Source organism: Eubalaena glacialis, chromosome 16, assembly GCF_028564815.1.
Source record: "Eubalaena glacialis isolate mEubGla1 chromosome 16, mEubGla1.1.hap2.+ XY, whole genome shotgun sequence".
Taxonomy (NCBI): domain Eukaryota; kingdom Metazoa; phylum Chordata; class Mammalia; order Artiodactyla; family Balaenidae; genus Eubalaena; species Eubalaena glacialis.
Genome location: NC_083731.1, coordinates 321,991 through 338,893, shown reverse-complemented (window position 1 = coordinate 338,893; position 16,903 = coordinate 321,991). Strand labels below are relative to the sequence as shown.

The window sequence follows — 16,903 nt, the reverse complement described above, 5'->3', positions numbered from 1 at the left end:
ACATCACCTGGACCGGTGACCACAAGGAGCCTCCACATCACCTGGACCAGTGACCACACGGAGCCTCCACCTCCTCACCTGGACCAATGACCACACGGAGCCCCCCCTCCTCACTGCATCAGAGATGTCCGAGGCAGGTTATAAGCTTAAACATGAAATATCAGACAACTTTTTATAGTCTCAGGAAAAGGATAGCCTGAAACCCAGGAAGCAAAACAATCCAATCAGTTTGAATACATAATTCAAAAAGAAGGAACTGGTATGGCAAGTTGACAACACCAAAAATCTGCTACAAGTGAAGCGTGATGACAGGAAGCTGAACTGCCGTGGTGCTCCCATGTTTGCCTAAGGCCGGCGAGGTCCCGCTCACCCTGGCGGGCCGAGGGGCAGAGCTTGCTCCCGGCAACCGGGATGTGTGGGCGGGGGCTCTGGCTCCTGGAGTGCACACTGGCCTCTGCCCAGTACCAGCGGCTGCTCCTCACTTGCTCTTGTGAGGCTGCTGAAGCGTCCGCGGGGAGCCCGGGCCTCACAGCAGGGCCTCCGCCCTCCTTCAGTCTCTCACTTCCTTTGTGCGCCTGGGCCGGGCTGGGGTCTGTGACCCAGGGCGTGATAGGAAAGGCCAGCGGCTGGCGTGTGGGAGGCTGGGTGACTGGTCACAGCAGCCGAGCCCTGCCCCCCAGGCCCTGGGGCCACTCCCGGTCCTCCACCCGCCCTGGGCAACCCTGCCGTGCAGGTCTGAGCGCAGCGCGGGACACCCCGTGCAGGGCTGGCTGTGCGCTCAGAGCCCGTTTCCTCACCGGTGGAGCGGGTGCCATAAAGCAGCTAACATCTGCGCTTGGCGGGGACGAAGTGGCCACATCACGGAGCTTTCGGGCCACAGCCAGGCCTGGGGTCAGGCTCAGCTGAGACGGGTCTATGGGTCTAGGTGTGGATTAAAGTTCGTGCAAAATGTCAGTGTTACGTATGATAATTTAAAATAATAATAATAAAGACGCATGATGAGCTGAAGAAAAATTTTGCTACCTTTAGTACAAATGGCTAATTTGCAAACTATATCAACAGCTGCTACAAACTGAGACAAGCAGGCAAAGACTCTGAACAAACTATCCACAGAAAAAGAAACACAAGGTTCCTCAACATATGAAGCTCAGCTTTACTTATGAGTAAGAAAAAAATAAACTGAATTGACTGGGGGTCGTTTTTCACTTTTTCTACGGAAAGATATAAACAAGTAAGACGCAATACACTGGGCTGGTGCAGGTACTGGGAGAGGCACTCCCGCCCTCCACTGGGGGTAACGGGGCCGGGTCTGCATCAGAACTGAAAAAGAACACAGCTTTGCCTCCGCAAGTCCACTCTATTCTGCAGATATATTCAGACAAGGAGGTCACTCTGGCTTTGCTTGTCACAGTATACAACTGGAAACGGCCCAGGCGTCCGCCAGCGCGCACTGGTTAACAAGCACGGTGCCCACCAAGCGCGAGTGTGGACGCAGCCCCGCGTGCTGGCGCGGCTCGTGCTGACACAGGAAGCGTCTGCGAAGCGTGGAGGGAAAAGGGCGGTGGGGTCATGGGTTCAGGAAGCTGCCACCTGTGTGCAAATAAGAGACTCCGAGTACATTCCTACGGGTCTGAGAATATTCTTAGAACCGGTGGCCGTGGTGAAAGGGCCCCTGACTGACCAGGAGGTGGGGCCGGATGCACCTTCTCTCCACCTGTGAAAGGTTTACAATTCATACCGTGCGAATTTCCTGCCTGTTCGAAAAGCCAACACGTACTCGCTTAGAAAAGGAAGTTCAGGGCAAAGGAGAGGACCTCAGGCAGGTGCCGTGGCTCCAAAGACAATGGAAATACAGCAAAGCCCCAACACCCCAAACGCAGGGGCTTAGAGGAAGGAGACAGACTTACTTTGCACGCAGGTGATGAAATCTGTGTTCTTTTTGTACGGAGATCCATGTTTACTGATGCATTCTGCAAAACAGGGAGGGCAGGGCGTCACCCTCCAGCATGGGGCCAGCAGACGTGACACTCTGGAGGGAGACTAGTCACACTGACACGGAACATGGAACACCGTCAGACGAGAAGACGTCTCCACCAACGGGCAGAGCTCTGTCTCCAAGGAGCCTTGGGCCCCTGCAGCCTCCTGGTGGGGTTCTTTCTGTCGTACAGAAGGCTCTCCGGTGGCACTGAGGAAGCTTCTGACCGTGGTCAGAGAGCTGGCCTCCATTTCAACCTGACCCCCGCTTGGAAACAGTACCCTTGGTTTGACGGTCAATCTCTTTGGAGAACTAGCTCCCCCTCCGCCTCTTCCTCCTTCTCTGTGCTGTCTGACTGGGTGCTCCACACGGAGGCCAGGGGTGGGAGGGACCACAGGCATCCGGATGATCTGAACTTGAGCTTGGGCATAATGGGTGTTGGTTCAGCCACTTCACTGGCCCTTTAGTGGGTCGCTTCTGCTCATCCACGCCTCGGAGGACGTGGGCACAGGCAGTGGACAGCAGTGGAGGTGGCCCAGGGGGCCACTGTCGCCTTTGCCTCAGGAAACAAAGCCATACACCCGGGAGCAAGGCCGGCAGGGAGCCCGGATGGGGCTTCTCAAGGCCAATCACAGGTCCACTATACTTGTTGCTAGATACACACCCAGAGAAAGTACCTCTAAGAGGCTATAAGGCCAATGGAAAATTTACCAAAATGCACTTCACACAATTAAAGAGGAAAGCCCTGGAGTACTTCTCTCTCATTATAAGTAGAGACATAAAAAAACCCTTAAAACGGTTTTAGGGAGCAGTTCGCAGGGGAACTTTCAGGTCGTCCTGAAAACACGGGACCGTCTTTGCCTTTTTCCTCTCGTTCTCCCCCCAGTGTTCAGTGGGGCTTTCCAGGCACCCCCGCCTCCATACACAGACATGACTGCTCGACGGCCAAAACTGTTAGCCTGTATGTTCCTGTCGTCCAAGTTAAACAAAAGCATTTTTTAATGTTCTCAGCTTTAATTAATAATATGGTATCAATAACCAGAGTCTGCATAAGCAAAAGCTCTTTGGGGTCTTCAGTAATTTCACAAGGGCAGAGTCCTGAGGCCAAAAAGCCCGAGAACCACTAAAGCAATCATATTTCCAGTTAGAGCTAAGCCTGGAATCAGAGTGGGGCAGAGGTTTGCAAACAATGGCATTGGCTGGAGGTGACACTAACGCGGTCACTATGGTATAAAAGACACAAACTAGGGCTTTGCCCTGTGAGCCCTGGAGAGCTCCCAACTCACTGTGCGATTAAGCATGGTCCTTCCGGGAACAACTCAGTGATGAGGCTTGAGTCCCCAAACAAAAGGAGGAAATGAGTCCAACTTACCTAAGTACCTTGGATAAAAGTACTCCTGCGGAAAAAGAAAAAGAAAAGGCAGCGGTTAACCGGCAGAGTGCCAGGCGTCTGGACACCACCCCCTGGCAGCTGGTCCACCAAACCTCACCCTTCTCCCCCCAACAGGAACGGCCCGGCCCGGGAGGCAGGTGCTTGAGGGAGGATGGCTGCCCATAGAGCCACTTTCTGCCCTTGAGAGGGCTGGGGGAGGGGGCATCCCTGGGGCCACGCAGCTTCTGCAGAGTGACGTCTGCACACTGAGACCAGACCTGCGGTAACCAGCAATACCGTGCGGGCGAAGCGTCTTTCAGGAAGACAAGAAACATGCCGAGAAAAAACCAAGCCTTAGACCCCGGTGGTCGCAGGGGCCCCTCGGGAGCTGGGAGGCCTCTGTAGGACTCCCAGCAGCTACTGTACTTGTACAACAAACAGCTGGATGAGGGATGGAGGGTGTAAACGGGGAGTCCTTTTATACATGACTGCAAATTAAGAGATGGGCGCTGGGCAGTGAATGTCAGGTGAGAGAACACCTGCCTGTGCCCGTCCGGCAGCAGCTCTGGGGAGGGGGCAGTCACAGCAGTCCTGACCCCACACGCTCTGATGTCCCGCTCAGGGCTGATCGCTCAGGGCCGATCGCGGAGCAGTTGGGCCCTGTGTCCCCTCCCTGACGGAACCAAGGGGCCGGATGTTGGGTGTCACCTGCTTGCTCACGACCACCCTCCCAGGAGGGTCTTGCTAATCAGCCCCATTATCACAGATGAGTAAACTGAGGCTCCAGGCCGGCTGTGGAGTCTGACTGAGCCCCGTCCCAGGGAGGGCAGGGGCGCCGGACTCCACAGGACCCGTGCTGCGCACCCGCCGCTCCTCCACCACCTCACTTGGCCCCTCCGCTCGTGCCTGGCCGGGGCGGCCCGCGAAGACGCGTTCAGATGTGCTTTTATAAAGGAACGTTCTGGTAAAGATGCTTCTTGTAAAGCTCAACTTCTTTAAAAGAAAAGTAAGGATCAGAGCAAGTTTGGGACTCATGCAACACTTGTGAAGGTGACATTCATGCAAACGTGACAAAGAGGCAGGCGGGAGGGGACTGCCCTCCTCTCCGCTCCCAGGCCCCCGACAAGCCTGGCTGCGTTTCTTTCTCCTGCTTTCAGTCCCACACCGGCTGGCGCTGGGGACAGAGAGACAGACAAGTCTGGGGCCCTGTGACGAGAGCTCTCAGGGTCCCGGGGGTTGTGGCATCTTTCGGGGTTAGAGGGAGTACAGAGGCCACTGGGCTTTGCCACAAAGGGAGGGGATTTGGTTCTGAAATAAAAGATTCAGGATGGACGCAGGAAGTGCCCGCTCAGGCTTCGGAAGCCAAGGATTAGACTAGGGTTGAACATGATGAAGAACTGCGGGGCAAGTACCCGATCACACACACGTCTACACACTGCAGCCTTCCGGAAAGGCAGAGTCTATTCTTCAAAATCGTGACTAGTTAATGGTAACGTGTAATATGTTTTAATACTGAGCCCTACTGTTGTGAAAAGTCAGGCTCCTCAGCCCTCCGTGCTGCCCTGCTCCCCGCAGGTTTGTAAACATGGGAACATGTGACCCAAAGCTCCTTCAAGGAGCTGAGCCCAAGGGCAGCTGGGTCCACCCGGGTCTACAGTGAGGCTGCATGTGCTCTGGAGCTACCGGAAAGACTTCCCTGTGAGCCCCCTCCTCTGTCTCTGCTCCCTGTGATCTGTCCCCCAAACAGGAAAGGAGAGCAAATCTGCTTCACCCCTGAGCTCCTCAGAGGCCGGCCACGTCCCTGCGGCGACCAGGTGAGGCACGGGAATCCAGCCCTGACGCTGTCCCACTGTTCACCCGATGGCCTCACTTCCTGGCCCCGCGCATAGACGGGCCAGGGGATGCCCGCTCCCGGCTCTGCTGACCAGCGTGGACGCCGCCTTGCAGACACACCAGTGTCGGTGGTGCATGAATCTTTTTGTCGTGGAATGTCTGGGACTTTTACCTGGATTACACAAAATGACAGGAGTCACACATCACACTACCACAATGTGGTTACTTCTCAAACAGTAAACTGAGAATTTATTACTTCCTTTAATACGTAACTGCCCTAAGTTGTTTCCAAAAATCTCTACTCTTTGACAAAGTAGGCTGGGACTTGGGTGTCAGGACAACTTTACTTACTGACATGAAACGTGTAGAAGGTGTTTTCCCTGGGGAACAGTCGGGAGGGTTGACCAATCCTTTGGCCACAGTCTTGCTAGCAAATCTGTCTTCTGGCAGGAGACTGTCAAGGTCACGGCAGCCTGAACTGCCCTTGCCGAGGCTTTGGCTTTCTAAGAGCGTGAAGCTCACAGCGGCCCCTGAAGACGCCTTCCTGCAGGTGGGTGCCCAGGCTCCACTGGTCCTACCCGGGGACCCGGAAGGGCTCCTAACCCCTGGGGCTGGCGTTACGCGGCTCCCCACATGTTCTCCTAGCACGGTTCATACAAAACCCTTTTTTCCTTCCTTTCTCCCAAATTCAGCTCTTAAGATTCTCCAAACCAGGTGCAAAAGACTCCACAAGACTGAAGGAAACACGGACACCACTTCTCAGGACACGGACCTCTGGGATCCCCCAGTCCCTGCTCCACCCAGAGAACCCAGGGCAGACCCTGCAAGGGGGGCAGTCCCCAGAGACACCCCGCGAGGGCACTGGGTCCTCTCCTTCCTCCGACACTGAAGTGCATGTTGCAGGGAGGTCCTGGAACAAAGTCCTGGGTATGACCACCCAGTGGCAGGGGTGACGCTGGGATCAGCCCCGGCCCTGACCCTGGGGCCCTGCTGCAGCTCTACACGTCTGTGTGTGTGGTTCCCTCGGCTGCACGTACTCCCTCCATCCCCATGGCTGTCCCCTCCCACCCAACCTGCACCCATGTGACAGGGACAGGGGCCCGAGCGGGGGGGGGGGGGGGCCTCGACAGTGGCTACGCCCAATGGGAAGCCCAGCTCTCCGGGTCCTCTTCACATCAGTTTTAGGATGATACGCGCTGTTCTGGATGCTCAGGGCCCTGGTACAGGCAGCAGCGGCTCTCGGGGGCATGGAGACCCTGGTCCCCTTACCACTGGCCCCTCCCGTACTGAGCGCTTCCCTGCAACCTGCACCTGCCCACGGCACATCCCTCTGCGCGTGCTTCCCACCTGCTCTGGGCGCCCGCTGCACCCCAGCTGCTGGCGGAGCACGCGCACACAGGCCCCGGGCACCCCCCCGCCCCGCCAGGGTCAGCGGGGCCCCAAGGCAGGGGGTGGCAGCCTCCGCTCACCACTCAGCTGCGGGCTGACAGGCCCAGGTGGCCGGGTGACTGCTGAGGCCCAGTGTGGGGCAAGAACCAGGGCAGCAGAGCGGGGCTGGTCCCTCCAAGCACAGGTTGTATGAGTGCAGCTAAAAAGACCCATGTGAGAGGCGTGTTGTGCAAAAACTCTCTGACGTGGCTAAGTACAGTGTCTCCTGCCAGGCACGAAAATACTCTTGGAAATGAACCTCGTAAAACAGGTTTGCTTCCAAACACCTCTCCCCCACAGCAGAGATTTGTAGTTGCCATCCAGCATCTGCAATCCTCCCTTCAGCCTCAGTAACAGAACTCTGGATTTAGTTAGAGCTGCAATGCACCCAGCTACAGGACTACACTTCCCAGCCTCCCTTGCAACTAGGAGTGGCCATGTGACTAAATTCTGGCCAATGAGATACACACAGAGAGTGAAACTGAGTAAAGAGAGTGAGTGCTTTGGTTCTCTGGCCTCCTTGCTGGAATGTAGATGTGATGGCTGGTACTCCAGCATCTTGCCCAGTGTGTGAGGAGGCCTGGAAGACAAAGGCCATGCACCAGTACAGTGGAGCACAAATAGGTCATGGAAGTCCCTGGGCCCCCACCACTGAGCAGCCCTGGGCAGTCTGCCTCCCACCTTTTACATGAGAGATAAATAAAACTGTCTTGTTTAAACCACTGTTGTTTGTATTTTCCAAATTTATGAGGCAAAAATACCAGGCTAGCTGAATTTGAAAAATGAGTGCAATTTTCAGATTTGTAATGACCTGCAAAGTAAAATTATAAATCTACCACGAGTCAAGATTTCATGAGTCAGTGAGAATGTTTTGGGAAATAACCAATGCAAAGGCACTGATAAATCAGTTTAGGCCAGTTAACAACGACAGAAGAGAAAGTTTGCAAGTATCATAGAATGACTGCTTCAAGACAGAATAACCTGATTATCTAGGATTAACAAAGGCTCACGGGACTATGGATGAAGTTGCCAAACACTTTCTGCAAAAATGTCTCCATTTATGGTAAGGAGAATGTAGGCTTTCTAAAAATCATTATTATTTCGAAAAAATATGCCCTGCCTCTCCCCAAAATCTTACTTCAATCTTTCTTTGTTCTGAAAATTTAGTGCCTAATTATATTTATAATCCAATTTTATAAAGCATGAAATGGAATAAATTTGTTTTTATAATTTACGGTTTCATTCCTCAAGATTGATTGGTACACTCACTGTGTAATCTGATCAGTTTTCAGTGGGTCACTCGAAGTGGCCTTTCTTCCCGTCTAATGTGCTCTCCTGGCAGAGGCTTCTTGGGGCTGCTGGGCTCTCACCTTCACAGCACTGGCTGATCATCCACAGCTTTGCTCGGAAACCCCTTTGTTCTCAAGGCCAAATGCAGCGATGCTGCTCACTTGAGTGGCTGGGGTGCTCACAGGCAGGAGAGGAAACAATTAAGCCACACTGGATACTACTGAGCCTCACCACGTACTAGGCCTCACCAGTTATTAGGTCTCACCGGGTGCTATGTCTCACCGGGTACTAAGCCTCACCAGGTGCTACACCTTCCCTGCCAGGCCTGCCACATTCTCTCTGGGAAATGTGATTCACGAAGGTGAACCAGCAAAACTTTATTCAAACCACGGCTATGCTGCACTGAGGGATTTCTAAGCACCAGACCCCATGCTAAGTCCCTCCTACACCCTTGTGGTGGCACAACAATGACCACAAAGGCGTGCAGGTCCTCCTCCCGGCAGCTGTGAATATGGCGGGCTCCACAGCGAAGGTCAGTGAGGTTACTGATCGGCTGACCTTGGGAGGAGGTGATTCCCCTGGGCCATCGGGGGCTCAGGGGACCACAGGGTGTGCAAACACGGACGAGCAAGGCAGCAACAGATCCAGAAATGGCAACGTAGAAAGAACACCGAACTGCCGGCCAGGAGGATGGAGGAAGGGCCCAAGCCAGGGATGCGGCGCCTCCAGAAGCTGGAAAAGGCAGGCGTGGGTTCCCTACTGGGGCCTCCAGCAGGGTAAGTTTCTGCTGAAGTGTTACAGCAGTGAGGAAACGACACATCTTCCCTGGAGTCAGGCAGGGACGCTCCTGTCCCCACCGACCTGTCCCTGCCGACACGTGGCAGCTGGCCTTGCGGAGCTCAGGCAGCGCAGGACCAGGCAGAGGGACAACGCTGTCTGCCTACCGCCCACAAAGCCATGCCCACCAGCCCCTAGCGGGATGCCAGCCCCTAGCAGGGCGCCAGCGAGTAGAGTGTGTCCCCCAGGAGCTTGTGGAGCAAAGGGGTAGAGCGGGAACCCGTGGGAACCAGGGGGCTCTGGGCAGGGACGTGGCCCTCGTGGTCTCCAGCGCCAGGAGGGGGCTTGGTGGGCAGCCTGGCTGGGGGCTCAGGCGTCATCCCAAAGCCACGGGGAGAGACTGTACGCGGCTGCTTGGCAGTGTGAATGGGGACCGAGGCCCAGCAGGTGGGACGGAATGTCGGCCTGTCTTGGGAGGGCCCGGAGGAGGCAGAAGTGGTAGCACCAGAGATGCTCCATGGAGGCCGCTGGGCCCGTGCTGGGGGGGGGGGGGAGCAGGGGCCGCAGGCTTTGTCCCAAGGCTGAGAGGCCGCAGCGGCACCGACAGGAGAGGGGAAGGAGGTGAGAAGCCAGAGAGAGTGAGTAGGAGAGAAGAGAAGAGGAAAGAGGAGCCTCGCCCGGGGATCAGGGAGGAGCTGGCGACCACCCGTCCCTTCGCAAGGACCCACACAGGCTGGGCTGCAGAGGACTCGTGCTGCGGGTGAGACGGGCAGGCGGGGATGGCACGGTCAGGTCAGCCAGGTCAGAAACGCAATGTTACGCTTCCCTGCTTACGTTAATTCGGGAAAAACAAAATGATGTATTTTCCCATCATGCAAAACCCCCAAATAAAATGCTGGACAGAGTGAAGGGTGACAAGTTATCAGGGCAAACAGCGCAGCTCCAACACAGCCTTTGCGCAAAGGCAGTGTGTCCAGGAGGCCCTGAGAGCGGGCTGTGCAGACGGGACCCAGGCTCGCCCTGGAGGCCTCAGTCACTTGGGCTCACGGGTCAGCCCTGAGTTCCCTCTGGTCCTCCCACTGATGACCTGACTCCCTTGAGTCGGTCAACTCCTGGGACGCAGCTCAGGGGCGCCTCCATGGGATGGCTCAAGACTCTCGCCCGGAGCAGCATTCTGCGATCCCGTGACAGATTCTGTGACTGCACAGCTCCTGTCCGTTCCTGGCATCTGGAAGGGGATGGAAGGGCACCTCGGCACCTTTCGGGTCCCTGCGGAACCACGGCCCCGCACACGTGAGCGTTCAATTCTGAGCAGCACAGGATGGGCTGGTGTGAACGAGGAGAGACGCAGAGGATGCACGTGGTGGGGGCAGACCTGGGTCAGGGGTCAGGGGTCAGGGGTCAGGGTTTGCCACACCCCACAGGAGAAGGTGCCCTGCCCCCGACAACTGTCAACAGCCACCTCCTAACACGTTTTCCATCTCAACCTGAAGCATCGCACTAAAGAAACGTGTGTCCAAACCAGAGGCCCCTGGGGGCTGTACCTGTGGCCGCCAGTCATGCCGCGTGCTGGGCAGGCGGCCCCAGCCTGGCCTCCGGCCCCGTGGCTGCAGCAGTGACCTTCCCGGACGCCCTGGGAGCTGGCCCAGCCCAGCTGTGGGATTTCCACAGGGCACAGCGTTCCAAGAAGAGGTCCTCAGAGAACTGGGTTTAGATGGCAGGGTTTGGGGACAGATGTGGAAAGGAATGTATTTTATCATCATGGGCACTAACTGGAAGGAAACAAATTTCACCTAGAATTTGGAAAAAAAAAAAAAGTCCAAGAAAATAACAAGTATGATGGTAACACTTCACTACCTCCTTGGAATGACATGTTTTTAATTGGTGCAAAGTGCCTTTCTCAGAAGCAGATAAAGAACTTCGTCCATTTCCAACACCTCCTTAAAAATTACTTTAAAACTTAATAAACTGCACTCTCTCAGGGTCAAAATTTGCAGGTGTATGCACCAGGATTGCAATGAAATCACTGGACTAAAATAACCACCGAAGGGGCAGAGTATTCCCAGCATCAAATATTAACCCTCAAACCACAGCAAAGTCTGCATCACAGAAGCAGCTCCCACCTCTGACCGTAGGAAACGCAGCACGAAGACACCAGACCCCTGCCAGAGCAGCCAGAGTAAAGTAACAGCCTGGCCGGGTTTGCGATGTCCCGGCCCAGCTCCTCAGAATCTCGAGAAACAGGCCAGAAGCATCAGCTTCTTAAAGGGTGTTTTCTTCCTAAGTCCCATAGGCAGACCTGCGGTGACTTTCAAAATGTCTTTAATTGGTTTTCCACAGACGTTAAGCCCGCAGGCTGGGACGAGGTGTCATTTAGGGGCTGCCCTGTCGTGACACTGCAGGGCCCAGCTCCGGGCCGGGCAGACCCCCGGGACTAAAACAAGCACATCTGTGGGCACAGGGGCAGCAAAGGGGGGCCAGACAGAGCCTGCCTCTCCCTCAAGGCCACCCGGGGGGCGGCAGGCCCTGTGCTGGGGGCCTGAACGCCGCCCGTCTAACCAGCCGTCCGTCCGCAGGCCTCTGAGACGCGCGGAGCCAGCTCTGGAGAAAACGTGACGACTCGGAGACCCTGCCCGGCCAGCCTCCTTGGGCCTCCAGGGGAGGAAGCCCTGGAGGGACGGGGCCCAGTGGGGAGGCCTGCGCAGCCCTGGGGGCAGGGGGCCGCCCAGGCGGACGGGAGTTGGGGCTGCATCTGCACAGGGCGGCGCCTGGTCACACTCCTCGATGGACCCCGGCGTGGCATGGAGGAGCGGGGCGTGTGCGAGTGTGTGTCTGAGCGCCTGAGGGAGTGTTAGGGGCTGCTGTCCAGGCGTCGGGGGGCAGGGGACCCGAGGCTGTCCTGGAGGTCACTGGGGGTGACGAGGGCCCCCTCCCCCTCCTGCTGGGCCCCCTGAGACCCCTTAGGCCACCCCAACAGGGGAGACTTGAGGGAGGGGCTTCCACCTCCCTCGGGGGTGCCCCTCCCCAAGCTGTCCCCAGAGACTCTGGGGTCTCAGGAAGACAGGTGTCCCTGGAGGGCAGATGCCGTTCAAGACAAGGCGGCAGCCCTGCAGGGCTCTGAAACTGACTGCACCCCGAAAACCCTCCTGGGTAGGGAACTATCACCACCACTGGGCCCCCATGTCTGAGAGAGCGGGGGTGGGGTGGGGGGAGAGAGACAGAGACAGACAGAGAGACAAACAGACACCGCCAGACAGAGACAGAGAGAGACACGGGGTGCGGGGTGAACACGCGAGGTCAGAGGTCAGGCTTGGGCTGCACAGGAGGCAGAGGGGCCCTGTGAGTGGGATGCCGGCCGAGCTGCGAACACTGTGAATATTGTTGCTTGCATCTCAAACTAACCAAGGTGATGGGGTCAAGGCCCAGGACCTGGAATTCCTCCCGACCCGCAGGCCTCGGGCGGCACTGGTGCTGGGAGGTGGTGAACCATGCCGGGCCGCAGGTCGGGCTGGGTAAGTCTTTCGTCCAGAATCCTTTCTGGAGGCCAAGGGCGATGGTATCGGTGTCTGGAAGCCACTGGCCTTAAAGGACTTAAGCGGGAAGGTGACTGCTGCGCTGGCCTGGTGAGCTTTTGGGAGAGCTCAGGGGACCCAGCAGGGGTGCCTGGGGGCCTGGCACCCAGAGTCCTCTGGACAAGATGCCAGAACGAGGGAAATGCCAGGAAGAGAGGGTAACAATGTGAAAGGAAAACAAGATAAGGAGGGAATCTAATCGCGGGCTCTGGGAGGAGGGCAGGGCGGGGACACTCCCCCGCGGCCCGAAAGAATGTGGAGGAGACCATGTCAGCAGGAGGGAAGCAGGCGACACCTGCATCAGGAAGGCTCCCAGGCTCCCTTAACCCCAGGAATCTGGAAGGTGCCCACAGCTACCTGCTCAAAGGAGAGCTCTAACGTCAGGCGCCTCCAGCCCCAAAGAGGAAGCCGGCCCAGGGTGGAACACCCTGCCCTGGCAGGAAGAGCCTAGAACACATCCAGCACAGAGGGCACAGCCTCCGGATTCCAGGAGCGGCTTGCCGCCCAGAGGGCCGGCTCCAGGTGCCCCAGCCCCCAGCTCAGGGCGCAGGGCGTCCTCCCCGCTCCCCCCTCCCCGGCCCCCAGAGCCCCAGGAACTGAACGGGAAGGGCAGCGCGGCCTCCCCTCTCCACCAGGTGTGTGTGGCTGCAACGGCCAGACGCACAGAGGACAGGCCAGCCCCAGAGGTGACCCTGGCAGGTAAGGCCTGGCTTTCCCTACAAGCACCCCCTCGAGCGGGCGAGCGGGTCACAGCCCAGTGGATGCTGCTTCTGCGGCCTCTCCTGCCACACATCAGGACGCCGGCGGGAGGTCCCGTGACGGTCACAGAACCAGGCCCTGGTGACTTTGTGAACTGAGGTCAGGGCGCTCATCCTGGGTCACCCCCGCAAACACTCACAAGGAACAACTTTTGAAGGCGAGGAATTGATGTTTCTCAAGAGAGCCCCAAACTGTGTGGGGCAGAGGGACCCACTGGTAATGTCATAGGACGGCCTCATTCAAAAGCGCTGTTTCTCCAAAGGTGTATTAGCAGTGAGTTGTGTTTGGAGGGTTTCCCAGGGATCCCAGGTCCCTGGAATCTGAGACCTCCCCAAAGTGAGGGAAAGGAGGGTGTGGACACCTGGAGGGGCACCTGGTCGACCAGAGCAGGGCCGACATGCAGGAGCCCCCTAATCACCAACCTCAACCCACGACCCTAGCTGGGCTCCTCCCGGCCTTCCACACCACCTCTTGAGGAAAAGGACAACAAACCAAGGGCCAGACCCAGACAGAGAGCAAGCAGTCTGCACAGCGGTCTACACAGGATGCAAGGTGCGGGTTGAAATGAGGGGTTTTTGCACTGACTGCAAGGGAAGGCACAAAAGGAGCCGGTCCACCCTGGGAAGCTGGTAAATAAAGGGAAAGATGTGATTATGATTTGGGGATGGGGGTCAGAAAGGAGAACAGAATTCTGGAAAATTACAGATGGCTTTGATATGAAAGGAGTTCACAAATTCCCGATGGGGTAGATGGGGTGGATGTGAGAGAGGATGCCCCCAGTGTCACAGCAACTCCACCTTGGCAGGGAGGGAAGTCAGGACGCTGTAGGAAGTACAAAGTCCCTGCACAGACATGGCGGTCTCATTAAAGTCATGGGCTGTGAGCACTGCTTTCCTTGTCTTGTTTTCATTTCATCCATTGTAGACAAAGTTATAATTAAAACATAAGAGCAGTTAAAGTCAGAGGGGGGATGGCTCTGGGAAGGGTGGCACAGCGATCAGTGTGCAGTGTGTCCAGGCCCAAGGCCTTTCCATCCTGGAAAGCAGGGGCTGGGGCAGAGCAGGGGCAGGCTGCCGTGGATGCTGGCCTTGTTGCCCTCAAGTCTTGTCACCCGCAAGCCCGTCCCACACTCTGTACAAGCCAGCGCTCCAGGCTGGGCCTGGGGCTGACGGGACTGCAGCCGGCACACAATCCCGCAGCAGGGCAGGGACACAGCCCACCGTGGGACCTTCAGAAATCCTCCGCAGGTGCCAGCTCCTCTGGGCCACCAGGACTCATCATTAAAGAAACGGGAAAACAGGCCAGAAGGGACCGGTGGCAAAACTGCTCCTTACGACGGAGATAAACCGCGTTGCTACGGACACTGAGGGCAGAGTCACGGCAGAAGCACCTGTCACAGCTCAGCCACCGCCGCCGTGGGCTGGGCCAGAGGGAAGGAAGGCACAGCTGGGCCATCACTGTAAAGCTTGTTTCGGAAAGGGGACTGAAGGGATGGTCAAACCAACCGGTCAGAAAAGGGAGTCAAAGTAAAAGCCCACGGGCCTCACAGCCATTTGTTTATTACACGAGACATTTATTTCATCCCAGAAGAATCCTTTAAAAGAAAAATTCCCATAGAACCAAAACCAGCTGTGAAATCACCCTGACCTCGCGGTGTGAAGCGACGCAGTGTAAGCCCACCCCGTCTCCATCAGTCCTACTTCCCAAAGACAGACGCACACCAGGTCCCCCAGGGCACTGCCACCACCTCTCCCCTCCCCGAAGATGGCACAGCTCCTGCGCTGACGCGGAGGCCACACCGGGGCTGCTCCCTGCGGTCGGCTGCCCAGCCTCCCCACCACATTCTCCGAGGACATTATTAATAGAAATCTGTCCTGAGCCAGCCCGTCGAGCTCCTGAAGTCACCAGCTGCTTCGGCGAGTGCACCTTTCTGCAGGGGCTGCGCACCGGCGGCGGGACCTGGGCCCGTCCCTGCTGTCCACTCTGACCGCCCCCGACCCCTCCCCGTACGTGTTCCAGCTCTACTCCTGTCCTCCTGCTGTGGGACCCGCTGCTGCCAGCAATTCCAGCCCTCACGCCTTTGAAGCTAATGCTCCATCCCTCCTGATGCGGATCAGGGCGCTGCGAGCAGCTCCCCCGCCACCTCCAGTCTAGCTAAGGGGGCGGGGAGGTAGGAAACTGATCTGGTTTTTAAACCATTTATTTCTTTTACATTTTAAAACGGACCCTGCTGCATCCCGGTTGAGCTGTCATATTACTGCACGGTTCTTTCAAAGCGGCTGCTTTCACATGCGTGCCAAGGGAAGATGACTGCAGGGCGTCCGCAGGACCCCCCGCCGACATCCGCCACCCCCCTCCAGCTAAGGCGGCACCTGGCGGCACCAGCAGAACTGGGGCTCGGAAGGAGGAGGCTTGAGGGTGGGCCCGGGTCCCGGCACCTAAGACCCTGCTCTTCCGCCGCGCCGACCGCCCCCCTGATAAGGGTCTGGGTGTGCCCTGCAGCTGAAGGACTTGCCGCAGACGCCGGGGCTCCCACCCGTGCGCGCACGGACGGTGTCCCCGGAAATGCGGCGCCGCAAGGACGGCGCTCCAGGGGACCCGGCTGCCCTGACGCGCCACCTCGCGGCCCCAGGCGCCGGGCGCACACCTCCCCGCCCCGCGCGCTCACCGTCTCGGGGTCGTTCTCGAACACTTCCCGGGCCTCCTCCTGGCTGCACAGCTCCTCGATGCACTCCCTCTCCAGGTGGCCCTGCTTGGCCTCCTCGAAGACCTGGTAGGCGCGGCGCTGCCTGGGCCTCAGGAACTGCGCCGCCTCGCGCGCCCGCAGGATCACGGCTTCCCGGGCGCGGGCGGGAGGACGCAGCGGGAGGAGCGGGGAGAGAGCGGGGACACGCCGTCAGCGCGGCGGGGCCAGGGCGCACGGGGCCGCCGCGCACGGGGTCGGGTCTGGCGCGAGCCCCGGGGCTCCCCTCGCCCCCGGGGTGGCGGGGTGTCGGGACGGGTCCCCCGGCCCAGCCCGCGCCGCGGCCCCGCGCGGTACTCACTGTGCGCGGACTCGGAGGCCAGCAGCAGCAGGAGCAGCGCAGTGCCCAGGGTGGCGGCGGGCCCGGGCGGCATGGCGGGCGGGGACGGGGACGACGGCCGGGACTGAGACCGGGGCCGGCAGCCGGGCGCGCGCGGTCAGAGCGCCCGCGGGGCCGTGGCGAGGCGCGGGCGCCGCGGGGCGATGGCTCCGGTCATCCCGTGCGGGCGGCTCTGAAGGTCACATCCCGGCGGCTGCACCGCGGCGCTCGCGCGGGGCTGGGCGGGGGCGGCGGCGGGGGCGGGGCGCGCGGGCAGGACCGGCCTCGGGGCCGCGCGGGGCGGGCGGGGCGCGCGGGCCGCCGCCGCCGCCGCCGGGCCGAGCCGGTTTTCTCCGGGAAGATCAAAGCCCGGAGGGGAAGCGGGTCGTCTGGACGAGGGAGGGGACCCGCCCCGCCGCCCCGCCGCCCCGCCGCCCCGCCGCCCCGCCGCCCCGCCGCCCCGCCGCCCCGCCGCCGCCCTCGTGCAGGAGCCTCTCCCCAGTCGGCGGTTAAGTGTCTGTAATCGGGATGTAAACGCAACGAAGAAGTCACATGGGTCCAACCTGACAGGTACAGTTTGACCACTTACCGGATTCAAACCTCTTTCCACCCACCCCCCCCGACCCCACCCCAAATCTACTGCATCCTTTTTTGGAGTCTTCATTCTGGGGCACATTTTCTCAAGACTTAAAACCCACCAAAGAAAAGATGAACTGAAGTCAAACCGAGTCCCAGTGGGGGCCAGGGAGCCAGATTAAATGACGTCCATGTGTAATCTCTGTTTTCATAGTGATGACATCGGAAACCTTGAGGGTTCCCAGTAGACATTTCAGCT

General features: G+C 58.5%; 1 protein-coding gene across 1 annotated transcript in view; it reads right to left on the bottom strand.

The window, feature by feature from the left end:
* GAS6 (growth arrest specific 6) overlaps window positions 1-16,300 on the bottom strand; it is a 34,847-nt gene extending 18,547 nt beyond the window's left edge. The window contains exons 1-4 of the mRNA XM_061171258.1: window positions 16,051-16,300; window positions 15,675-15,841; window positions 3,348-3,372; window positions 1,908-1,970 (exon numbers count right to left, since the gene is read on the bottom strand). Of these exons, the coding sequence (XP_061027241.1) occupies window positions 1,908-1,970; window positions 3,348-3,372; window positions 15,675-15,841; window positions 16,051-16,123 (328 nt within the window). The 5' untranslated portion in view covers window positions 16,124-16,300. The remainder of the gene's footprint in view (window positions 1-1,907; window positions 1,971-3,347; window positions 3,373-15,674; window positions 15,842-16,050) is intronic.
* Window positions 16,301-16,903: the final 603 nt, after the last annotated feature.